Source organism: Salvelinus namaycush, chromosome 11 (genome assembly GCF_016432855.1).
Source record: "Salvelinus namaycush isolate Seneca chromosome 11, SaNama_1.0, whole genome shotgun sequence".
Classification (NCBI taxonomy): Eukaryota; Metazoa; Chordata; class Actinopteri; order Salmoniformes; family Salmonidae; genus Salvelinus; species Salvelinus namaycush.
The window spans coordinates 10,028,654-10,041,557 of record NC_052317.1 but is presented as its reverse complement, the minus strand read 5'-3'; the positions used below and the strand labels follow the sequence as shown (position 1 = coordinate 10,041,557).

Genomic DNA, 12,904 nt, shown 5'->3' with positions numbered 1-12,904 from the left:
CAAACATGAGCACATCATGCGATCGGAATTGGGAAGATAAGATAGAGCATGATTTCAGGCTACCCTTTATCATTCAATTTCCAACACTTAGGAGCGAAGTGCATGTAAAGGTACACTGAATGTTACCTTTGTGCTCTGGCAAGTGCCCTCTACCCCACACTCACACGCTGGTTTTCAAAGGCAAGTGCGCTACACCTGGTTTCTGTTTTCTCCACGGTTTGTGACTGCAGTGGGATTTCCCTTTTAGCTGTATTCATGTGGAGAGGTGATACGTGTGGACCTTGAATAGAACTCCACAAAGGATTCCAAATTAGGAGCAAAAAAATAGAAACCTTGAAAATAAAAGTTTATTTGTACTTTTTTTTGCGGCCAAGCAGCCTTGTTTGCTAGACTTAGAAACACAGGGGAAACCTCCATCCTTCATGTGGTTTCTAGCCTCTCCATGATACTATAAGCAAGCATGGGGGGGCAGTTTTTTCACACAGACCGTTTTGACATCTGGACCTATATATTGGTATAAGCTTTTGGATTGCCTAAACCAGGTATTCCCAACCTGGGGGGTACGCGCAATGCCGTCGGGGGTACGCCAAATAGAAATGTGATTAACATGTAAAATATATATTTTTTATCACATTTTCAAACAGTCCATTTCTATTTCCCAACGGGGCTATACATTTGAGTGAGGTTTTTTCTCTTGCCTGAGTAGCCTCGTTTCACTGCCAAAAATAAAATTTTACCATCTAGTGTTTAGCGAAATAACAACACAATGTCAAATAATTAACATCCAATCATATTAACCGTTACTCTCTTGCGGGAATTCCACTAATGGTCCGTATGTAGCTACTGCTCATGTTGGTATCTGTACTGATGGCGCAAAAGCCATGACAGGGTGACATAGTGGAGTGGTAACGCACGTGCAAGCAGTTGCTCCCGACGCCACTTGGGTACACTGCAGCAAGTATAAACACATATTTTTGAATTGGGAGACGAGCTTAAAGTTTTCTTTACTGACCATCATTTTCACTTGTCTGACCGCTTGCATGATGACGACGTTTCTCACACGACTGGCCATCTGGGTGATGTTTTTTCTCAGCTGAATGATCTGAATCTAGGATTACAGGGACTCTCCGCAACTATATTCAATGTGTGGGACAAAATTGAGGCTATGATTAAGAAGGTGGAGCTCTTCTCTGTCTGCATTAACAAGGACAACACACAGGTCTTTCCATTGTTGTATGATTTTTTGGTGTGCAAATGAACTCAAGCTTAAGGACAATGTCAAATGTGATATAGCGAAGCACCTGAGTGAGTTGGGTGCGCAATTATCCAGGTACTTTCCTGAAACGGATGACACTAACAAACAACTGGATTTGTTATCTCTTTCATGCCCTGCCTCCAGTCCACTTATCGATATCTGAACAAAAGAGCCTCATCGAAATTTTAATGAGTGGTTCTGTGGAAATGTAATCAGAAGCCACTGCCAGATTTCTGGATTGCGCTGTGCTCAGAGTATACTGCTGTGGCAAATCGCGCTGGTAAGACACTGATGCCCTTTGCAACCACATACCTATGTGAGAGTGGATTCTCGGCCTTCACTAGCACTAACTAAATACAGGCACAGACTGTGTGTGGAAAATGATTTAGACTGACTCTCTCCAATACAACCCAGAATTGTGGAGTTAACCTACCGGTCAAAAGTTTTAGAACACCTACTCATTGAATGGTTTTTCTTTATTTTTACTATATTCTACATTGTAGAATAATAGTGAAGACATCAAAACTATGAAATAACACATATGGAATCATGTAGTAACCAAAAAAGTGTTAAACAAATCAAAATATGTTTGATGTTCTTCAAATAGCCACCCTTTGCCTTGATGACAGCTTTGCACACTCTTGGCATTCTCTCAACCAGCTTCATTAGGTAGTCACCTGGAATGCATTTCAATTAGCAGGTGTGCCTTAAAAGTCTAAGTACATATTATGGCAAGAACAGCTCAAATAAGCAAAGAGAAGACATGAAGGTCAGTCAATGTGGAAAATTTCAAGAACTTTGAAAGTTTCTTCAAGTGCAGTCGCAAAAACCATCAAGCGCTATGATGAAACTGGCTCTCATGAAGCCCGCCACAGGAATGGAAGACCCAGAGTTACCTCTGCTGCAGAGGATAAGTTCATTAGAGTTACCAGGCTCAGAAATTGCATCCAAAATAAATGCTTCAGATTTCAAGTAACGGACACGTCTCAACATCAACTGTTCAGAGGAGACTGCGTGAATCAGGCCTTTGTGATCGAATTGCTGCAAAGAAACCACAACTAAAGGACACCAATAAGAAGAAGAGAATTGCTTGGACCAAGAAACACGAGAAATGGACATTAGACCGGTGGAAATGCGTCCTTTGGTCTGGAGTCCAAATGGAGATTTTTTTTTCCAACTTCCGTGTCTTTGTGAGACGTGGTGTGGGTGAACGGATGATCTCTGAATGTTTATTTTCCACCGTAAAGCATGGAGGAGGAGGTGCTTTGCTGTTGACACTGTCTGATTTATTTAGAATTCAAGACACACTTAACCAGCATGGCTACCACAGCATTCTGCAGCGATACGCCATCCCATCTGGTTTGCGCTTAGTGGGACTATCATTTGGACAATGACCCAACACACCTCCAGGCTGTGTAAGGGCTATTTTACCAAGGAGAGGGATGGAGTGCTGCATCAGATGACCTGGCCTCCACAATCCCCAGACCTCAACCAAATTGAGATGGTTTGGGATGAGTCGGACCGCAGAGTGAAGGAAAAGCAGCCAGCAAGTGCTCAGTATTTGTGTGAAGATGGTTGAGAGAATGCCAAGTGTGTGCAAAGGGTGGAGCTTTAAAAAATCTGAAATATAACATATATTTTGATTTGTTAAACACTTTTTTGCTTACTAGAAGATTCCATATGTATTATTTTATTGTTTTGATGTCTTCACTATTATGCTACAATGTAGAAGTAAAAATAAAGAGAAACCATTGAATGAGTAGGTGTTCTAAAACTTTTGACCGGTAGTGTATGTGCATCCTTTCAAGCACACCCTTCTCATTAACCTGTGGTAAGTTATTCAACATTTTCGATGAACAAATAAGGTTTTATATGTCAGATGATAAACTAAAGAGCAAAATTATTGATTATTTTTATTTGTGCCCTGGTCCTGTAAGAGCTCTTTGTCTCTTCCCATGAGCCGGGTTGTGACAAACTCCCACTCATTCTATTGTTTAATAAATGTATCAGATAGTCTGTGTGCGTGTGGCATGCTTACAATGATGGAAAAAAACAACATTTGAGAGTGCGCTGACCCTGGTGCTAGGGGGGGATACGCAGCTGGAGGTTGAATGTTTGAAGGGGTACGGGACTATAAAAGTTTGGGAACAACTGGCCTAGACCAACTGAGCAGACCATAATGTTCTCTTTAAAAGACACCTAGAATAGATAGCTATATTATGATTCAATAAGCATTGTATGTTTGTATGTATTTCTTCATGTTCGACTGACCAGTCTCACTTGTCTCCCTTTACCTTGTGTAAGCAGCACGCTGTAGCAGAACGTTGAGCTCATGTTCAGTGACACCTCCAACCCCTCCACATTTCAGCGGAAGATTTTCCTCGCCAGAAAAGTGTACTTCAAGACGACGGCCATTTATCTGAGCTGCCGCCTAGACATACTTGGCTGAAGTGTTTATCCTGGGTGCTAATAACAATTAGCTGCCATGTCTCTCCTCTTCGAGAAACCTGTCCCAATTTTTTGGGGGGGGTTTCACCCTATTGAGTCGGGTGTGGTCTGGTCCTCTGTTTATGCTGACCGGGGTGATGCTTGATGCCAGACTTCAACGCCGCGTCCAAACAATGGGCCGCTGCTCATTTTGTGCTGTTTAATCACGAGGCTCGTTAGAGGGGATAAAGCTGTAGTCCTACTGCATTACTCTTGCAAGAAGCAAAGGAGACGCCTACATGGGGTTGTGGTTGAGCCTAATGACATTTCATATCAGTTGTTTAACAAATGGAACCAGCACGCAACTGAAATGTGATTATACAAGCGAGTGATTCATTTGGATATTACCTTGTTGGATAAATTGGACACACAACCTAGATATAAATCTCCCAATCTATGGTAGACCTATGACTAATATGAGAAGGAAAGAGTCAAGAGGTGCTAGTGGGCTGTGTGGGGGTGGGGGAGCGAAGACAAATGTGTCTTAAACACCAGAGTCATGACTCTGCCAGAATACCCTCTGGAACATGGCAGGAATGCACGCTATGGCTAAACATCCCCGTATCTCACACCACCAGACCCAGCTCCGAGTCCACACTTGAGAGAGCCCTAGCACAGCACACTTCAACCGGGAGAATGTGCTTGTTTGAAAACGGCATTCCTCACTGAGTGGTTTTATGGGCAGCTTTTTTCTCTGAAGTGCCGTTTCACCCGGATTCATCCGTCCTGAAAGGGCTGATGGTTTTCCAATGTTACTGTCACCGGGCCCGTGGCTTATCCTTATCTGTAATTTTAATAAACGGTTAGGAACGTTTTCTCCTCCAGACCTTCTCCCAAGGACCACCTAGCTTGCTACATTGTTTTCTGGGCGTTGAAGTCCTCGACAGTTTGTTATTAAAGAGGCGCTATTAATCCTTTTCATGAGGGGTTTTGTCTGTGACCTAGCAAACAACAATGAACTGTAGTTTATCTGAACTGTCTTTTTCTCTCCCGTTTCATTTTGCAGAAAGAATCATAGACAGTATTCTAACTGCCACAAAGAACTATGGTTTGGGTGAAGACCTTGACAGGTAATTACCATGGGAATTAAGTAGCGCACTCGCGTGCGCACACACTTTTTAACCCCTCAGATGTTCTTCTCTTCCAGTCTTGGTTGTAAAAGATGCATTATTGTGGGCAATGGTGGTATCCTGGCCAACAAGTCTTTGGGCTCGCGCATAGATGATTACGACGTTGTGGTGAGGTGAGTCTACTTCCAATGGAAGGGCAACATGATGCCAGTTAAGAGGGTAAAGATGATAGTTCTGCTGAGTGTCAGTTCCTCCTTTTGAACTCTGACACTGGTTAGACTTTAATGGACTTGGGGTTAGTTTGGTAGCCTGGGTGCCAGCCGCAGATTATGTTGTGATGTCAACACACAATGTATTTGCACCCATAGCATTTCTTCTCTAACCGCAGGTTGAACGAGGCTCCTGTGGCTGGTTTCGGCAAGGACGTGGGCACCAAGACCACCATGCGCATCACCTACCCCGAGGGGGCCATTCAGAAGCCTGAGCGCTACGAAAAGGACTCGCTTTTCGTCTTCTCCGCCTTCAAACCGCTGGACTTCAAGTGGCTCAGACAAATGGTCTTCAAAGAGAAACTGGTGAGGAATACCTCAAGGCTGACTGTTACCTTTTTTTATTAATTTGTACCGCTAAGAAAAAGTTAGTTGGTCATGTTTGTTAGTGGTTGGGTGCATTTCCGCTGCCTTGAAAGAGTATGCATTCGTCTGCCAAATGTCCAGTCCCACCTCCTTTCTAGGTCTCTTCCATTGCTTCTCCATCTGTCATAACATTAAGGCGACCACATAAACGTGAATCCCACTGGATGTTATGGATAGTTTGTGTGCTTTCTGTGGCACCACGTGACTAGGGGTGTTTTAGAAAAGCCATTATGGTCATAGACACCATACGTGCATCTTCTGTTGCAGTCATTTGCTCGTCTTGTGACATTTAGTAGATATGGTTATGGGTTCTCACAATACTTTCCCATTTCTTCATGATTACGAATAACAGGGTTTAAATTGTGCTTTATTGAGAAACCAATCTGAGCAAATGTTCTCTACTTTTCATTCTGCCCTGGTGAGAAATAAAACACGATTTTCCCATTTAAGGACCTTTGTCCTTTCTTTTGACGAGCCACTGACTGCCATGCTTGAGTGACATCCTGTGAATTGGCCTCTTAATCCGAGGGTCTGGCTGACTGAATGAGCTTTTCCTTATCTCTGCCAGAGAGGACGGCAGACAATCCTGTATCACTGAAAGAGCTTGCACAAGCACTCTCGTCAGTCTGCAGTTACTCTACCACAGTCAGGGTAGGGTATGCTAAATTCAAGGACATTCGCAGTCTCTCCAGATGGAGGAAAAAATTGTCTGCTGTTGAACTTGCTGGTCGAGCATTCAATTTTGGCCGTGTTGAGTTTCTCCCTATAGGGGGCTGCTAATTTTCTGAAGGGATTCTTCTGGCAATCCAGCGTCTGGGGGGATCCGCTTCCTATCCAGCGCAGCTGTGTGACTTTCAGGGACCAGTGGCCAGCAGGAATTTTTACTAGGTGACATTTGTCAAAATACAAGACTCTGGAGAGATAAGAGGGGTTAGGAGGAGGGAGAGTGAGAAAGAGGGGGTAAAATTAGGGTAAGGGAGAGGGCCATAAGAATAAGGGAAAGCCTAAAAGAGTTGGCTGTACGATGGTGCCATTGAATTGGGCAGATTTGTCTGGACTGTCAGCTGGTAAGTAGCGGGGAACATGCCTCATGCAGCTCATTGTAACTCACTATAGGTGTTGGTTAACACTTTTACATTGCCACTAATGTACAGTGCTTTCAGAAAGTATTCATACCCCTTGACTTTTTCCAATTTTTTTGTTTTACAGCCTGAATTCAAAATTGAATACGTTCATTTTTTTCTCATTGATATACACACACTACCCCATAATGACAGTGAAAATAGGTTTAGACATTTTTGAAAATGTATTGAAAGTTAAATACAGAAGTGTTCACACCCCTGAGTTAAAACTGCGTAGAAGCACATTTGGCAGTGATTCTAAGAGCTTTCTAAGAGCTTTCCACACCTGGATTGTGCAACATTTATCCATGTATTATTTTCAAAATTCAAGCTCTGTCAAATTGGTTGTTGATCATTGCTAGGCAACCATTTTCAGGTCTTGCTATAGATTTTCAACTAGATTCAAGTCCAAACTGAAACTCCACTCCAGAAAATTCACTGTCTTCTTGGTAAGCAACTCCAATGTAGATTTGGCCTTTTTTTAGGTTATTGTCCTGCTGAAAGGTGAATTAATCTCCTAGTGTCTGGTGGAAAGCAGACTGAACCAGGTTTTCCTCTACGATTTTGCTTGTGTTTAGCGCCATTCCGTTTCTTTTTTTTATCCTGAAAAACTCCCCACTATGCTTGAAAATATGGAGAGTAGTACTCAGTAATGTATTGGATTTGCCCCAAACATAACACTTTGTATTCAGGACAAAAAGTTAATTGCTTTGCCTGACAGTATGCATGTTTTGGAATAAAAAATATAAAAAATAATTCCACTTTGACATTCCGGGTATTGTGTGTAGGCCAATACCCCCAGAAATCTAAATGTACATTTTAAATTAAGGGTGTAACACAACAAAATGTGGAAAAATATAGCCTAACCTATGCAAATGTGAATTCAGCAGCTGACCTTTTATTGAAGCTGCAGAAATTCCTGACAACCACAACACTTGGCTTCTGAGTGGCGCAGTGGTCTAAGGCACTGCATCTCAGTGCAAGAGGTGTCACTACAGTCCCTGGTTCGAATCCAGGCTGTATCACATCCGGCCGTGATTGGCCCAGCGTCGTCCGGGTTTGGCCGGGGTAGGCCGTCAATGTAAATAAGATTTTGTTCTTAACTGACTTGCCTAGATGATAAAAAATATTGAAACATTGATGTACAGTTGAAGTTGGAAGTTTACATACACTTAGGTTGGAGTCATTAAAACTTGTTTTTCAACCACTCCACAAATTTCTTGTTAGCAAACTATAGTTTTGGCAAGTCGGTTAGGACATCTACTTTGTGCACGACACAAGTAATTTTCCCAACAATTGTTTACAGACAGATTATTTCACTTATAATTCACTGTATCACAATTCCAGTGGGCCAGAAGTTTACATACACTAAGTTGACAGTGCCTTTAAACAGCTTGGCAAATTCCAGAAAATGATGTCATGGCTTTAGAAGCTTCTGATAGGCTAATTGACATCATTTGAGTCAATTGGAGGTGTACCTGTGGATATATTTCAAGGCCTACCTCAGTGCCTCTTTGCTTGACATCATGGGAAAATCAAAAGAAATCAGCCAAGACCTCAGGAAAAAAATTGTAGACCTCCACAAGTTTGGATCATCCTTGGGAGCAATTTCCAAAGCCTAAAGGTACCACGCTCATCTGTACAAACAATAGTACGCAAGTATAAACACCATGGGACCACGCAGCCGTCATACCGCTCAGGAAGGAAACGTCTTCTGTCTCCTAGAGATGAATGTACTTTGGTGCAAAAGTCCCAGAACAACAGCAAAGGACCTTGTGAAGATGCTGGAGGAAACAGGTACTAAAGTATCTATATCCACAGTAAAACGAGTCCTATATTGACATAACCTGAAAGACTGCTCAGCAAGGAAGAAGCCACTGCTCCAAAACTGGAATAAAAAACCCACACTATGCTTTGCAACTGCACATGGGGACAAAGATCGTACTTTTTGGAGAAATGTCCTCTGGTCTGATGAAATACAAATAGAACTGTTTGGCCATAATGACCATCATTATGTTTTGAAGAAAAATGGGGAGGCTTGCAAGCCAAAGAACACCATCCCAACCGTGAAGCACGGGGGTGGCAGCATCATGTTGTGGGGGTGCTTTGCTGCAGGAGGGACTAGTGCACTTCACAAAATAGATGGCATCATGAGGGAGGAACTTTATGTGGATATATTGAAGCAACATCTCTAGACATCAGTCAGGAAGTTAAAGCTTGGTCACAAATGGGTCTTCCAAATTGACAATGACCCCAAGCATACTTCCAAAGTTGTGGCAAAATGGCTTAAGGACAACAAAGTCAAGGTATTGGAGTGGCCATCACAAAGCCCTGACCTCAATCCTATAGAACATTTGTGGGCAGAACTGATAAAATGTGTGTGAGCAAGGAGCCCTACAAACCTGACTCAGTTACACCTGCTCTGTCAGGAGGAATGGGCCAAAATTCACCCAACTTATTGTGGGAAGCTTGTGGAAGGCTACCTGAAACGTTTGACCCAAGTTAAACAATTTAAAGGCAATGCTACCAAATACTAATTGAGTGTATGTAAACTTCTGACCCACTGGGAATGTGATGAAAGAAATAAAATCTGAAATAAATCATTCACTCTACTATTATTCTGACATTTCACATTCTTAAAATCAGTGGTGATCCTAACTGACACTAAGAAAGGGAATTTGTACTCCGATTAAATGTCAGGAATTGTGAAAAACTGAGTTTAAATGTATTTGGCTAAGGTGTATGTAAACTTCCGACTTCAACTGTATGTACTGCCACTGAGCACAAAGTGAGGCATTACAGTAGTTAAAGGGATATTTTGGCAATGAGGTTACAGGTAGTTTTAACGAGCCAGTACTAACTAGCATTACCCATAGAATTCCAGTCATTGCACCGCTATTATGCTTAAAGTGTCTTTTTAAGTGTTTGTTGCTTGACAAATGAGGCCCGTCATTGTTGTGAATTCCTGTTGATGAAAGATTATCCGAGAAGCTCTGTTCGCTCCTAGAGCTAGATTAGCATCGAACGCATACATTCCGTCTGTTGCGGCAAACAGTTTCTCTTTGGCCGTGTGTATTCTTTGGCAGGTAAATAAAAAGGAACGTCATTTAGATGTTCAACCAGACATTCAACTAATATCAGATTCATTCTTTCAATTACCCTGAGTAGATATTTCTCTACGCATGATATGGGGGAAATTAATGATGAGATGCGGTCCGGTGTCCAAACATGATTAATTCTCTCAGTAAACAACCTGTAACCCTGGTAACAAGGTAGTCAGTCAGATAACTGTTGACTGGAAACTGATCTGCTGTTTAGTCATTTTGGGAACCCTCATCAAAAGACAAGTAATCCTGTTGATTGAATATTATCGTCACTTCATTGCTACCGGAGTAACTGCATCATAAAGGACCTAAATATTGCAGTGGAAACATAACACACTTTGTATGTCTTTAGCGACTGCGGCTAGCAAGCCCCTTTGTGCTGTCATGTTTTTAACCCCTCACATTTTCACCTTGTTAATACCAGTAGGCATGTTGTACACCGGTAAAGTCATGAGTAACTGTACAAAGAAAACAAGCTTCAGAAAACGCATGTTTTTGGACTCCTGTTACACTAATCTCTACACATAGCCAACCCCTCTGCACTCTCTCCTTTTTGTCTGGCCCACAGGGAGACTTGTATGTAACTTTGAACAGTTGCTCTGTGGGAGCTTTGATGTCTTTGGTCTGGCGGGGGCTCCTTTGTGTGGCGTGGGCGCTCACAGGTGGAAGGAATGCAAGGCCCTTTCAGGATGCCTCTCTCACCAGGTTTGAAAGGGAAGGTTTCTCACGGCTTCTTTTATGTGGGTGGGAGGTGCGCTTTCGTAATAGTGCTTCTGAAAGTGACTCTCACCTGTGCTGTCATGGCCGTCCCCTTTTACCCCCTCTCTCCTGGCAGAAGTGTTTTGATGAGTGACTGACACCTCTGACTGTAATGTATTTTAAAGGTTGGGGAGTTTACCAACATTTCTTGCCCAGAGGGAGTTGGAAATGACATAATAAAAATGTAATGATGGCCGTTTTATGGGCTCCTGACCAATTGTACTATTTTGGGTATTTTTTGAAAGCTGATCTTAACTTTCTTTGTACATAATGTTTCCACCATCGTTTCTATGACTGACAAGAGCTTCTGGGCAATCAGAACGGCTAACACTAACCTCAATTTGGACGAGGACTTCTACTTCACTGAGTTGGAGGCGAAAGACATATTCATTATCCTGGACCTGGTGTTGATCCCCGACACTTGTAGAAGGCGAAGACTGCTCTATATAGGCCGGCGCACGGACACCCTGGTGAGACTACCGCGGCGAATAAATAAATCGCCCCTTCCCTCTGTTCTATTGGCGAATGTGCAGTCGTTGGAGAATAAATTGGACGAGCTCTGCTCAAGACTATTTTATCAATGGGACATAGACTATGCTTCTCTGAGTCATGGCTGAACAAGGACATGGATAATATAAAGCTACCTGGTTTTTCTATGCATCGGCGGGACAGAACGGCAAAGTCCAGTAAGATCAGGGGTGGTGGCTTGTGTCTCTTTATTAACAGCTGGTACGCAATCTCTGATATTAAGAAAGCGTTAACATACCTCATGTTAAGCTGTAGACCATACTATTTACCAAGAGTTCATAAAACATTTTTGTAGGATTCTATTTACCACCACAAGCCAATACTGGCACTAAGACCGCATTCAACAATCTGTATAGGGCCATAAACAAACAAGAAAATACTCATCCAGAGGTGGCGCTCCTAGTGGCAGGTGATTTTAATGCAAGAAAACTGAAATCCATTTTTACCTCATTTTCTACCAGCATGTCACCTGTGCATCTAGAGGGATAAAATCTTTAGATCTCCTTTACTCCACACCCAGAGACTCATACAAAACTCTCCCCCACCCTTATTTGGCAAATTGGACCTTAACTCTATCCTCCGGTTCCTGTTGACAAGCAAAAACTAAAACAGGAAGTACCAGCGACGTGCTCTATTCGCAAGTGGTCCGATGAAGCGGATGCTAAGCTACAGTACTGTTTTGCTAGCACAGACTGGAATATCTTTCGGCATGCATTTGACAGCATTCAGAAGTTTAACATATCATTCACCGGCTTCATTAATAAGTGTATCGATGACGTTGTCCCCGCAGTGACCATACATGCATACATATTCCAACCAGAAGCCATGGATTACAGGCAACATCCGCACTGAGCTAAAGGCTAGAGCTGCCGCTTTCAAGGAACAGGACACTAATCCGGACCCTTATAAGATATACCGCTACGCCCTTGGAACCATCAAACGAGCAAAGTCTCAATACAGGACTAACATCGAATCCTTCTACATTGGCTCTGATGCTCAGATGTGGCAGGGCTTGCAAACTATCATGGATTACAAAGGGAAACCCAGCTGAGAGCTGCCCAGTGACGCGAGCCTACCAGAAGGGCTAAATGCCTTTTTATGCTTGCTTCAAGGCAAGCAACACTGAACCATGCGTGAGTGCACTAGCTGTTCCGGACGACTGTATAATCACTCTCTCCGTAGCCGATATGAGTAAGACCTATAAACAGGTTAACGTTCACAAGGCCGGAGGGCCAGACGGTTTACCAGGATGCATACTCGGAGCATGCGCTGGCAAGTATCTTCACTGACATTTTCAATCTCTCTCTGACCCAGTCTGTAATACCTACATGTTTCAAGTAAACCACCATTGTCCCTGTGCCTAAGAACACCAAGGTAACCTGTCTAAATGACTACCGCCCCCGTGGCAACATTTGTAACCATGCTTTGAAAAGGCTGGTCATGGCTCACATCAACACCATCATCCCAGAAACCCTGGCCCCACTCCAATTTGCATAACGCACCAACAGATCCACAGATGACGCAATCTCTCTTGCACGCCACATTGCCCTTTCCCACCTGGACAAAAGGAACACCTACGTGATAATGCTGTTCATTGACTACAGCTCACCGTTGAGCCCTCCAAGCTTATCACTAAGGTAAAGACCCTGGGACTGAATACCTACCTCTGCATCTGGATCCTGGACTTTTTTGACGGAGGTAAGGGTAGGGAGGTGGTAAGGGTAGGGAGGAAGTGAGGCCCTGGCAGAGTGGTGCCAGGAAAATAACCTCTCCTTCAACGTCAACAAATCGGAGGAGCTGATCTTGGACTTCAGGAGACTGCAGAGGGTGCACGCCCACATCCACAGTGGAGAAGGTGAAAAGCTTAAAGTTCCTCGCCATACACATTACTGACAATATGAAATGGTCCACCCACACAGACGGTGTGGTGAAGGCGGTGCAACAG

The 12,904-nt window shown here is 43.2% G+C and overlaps 1 protein-coding gene across 5 annotated transcripts in view; it reads left to right on the top strand.

The window, feature by feature from the left end:
• LOC120055788 (CMP-N-acetylneuraminate-beta-1,4-galactoside alpha-2,3-sialyltransferase-like) overlaps positions 1–12,904 on the top strand; it is an 81,870-nt gene that overhangs the window by 38,679 nt on the left and 30,287 nt on the right. For all 5 annotated transcript variants that reach the window (XM_039003753.1, XM_039003751.1, XM_039003754.1 and 2 more), the window contains 3 exons: positions 4,749–4,812; positions 4,890–4,985; positions 5,201–5,387. In XM_039003753.1, coding sequence (XP_038859681.1) covers positions 4,749–4,812; positions 4,890–4,985; positions 5,201–5,387 — 347 coding nt within the window. The remainder of the gene's footprint in view (positions 1–4,748; positions 4,813–4,889; positions 4,986–5,200; positions 5,388–12,904) is intronic.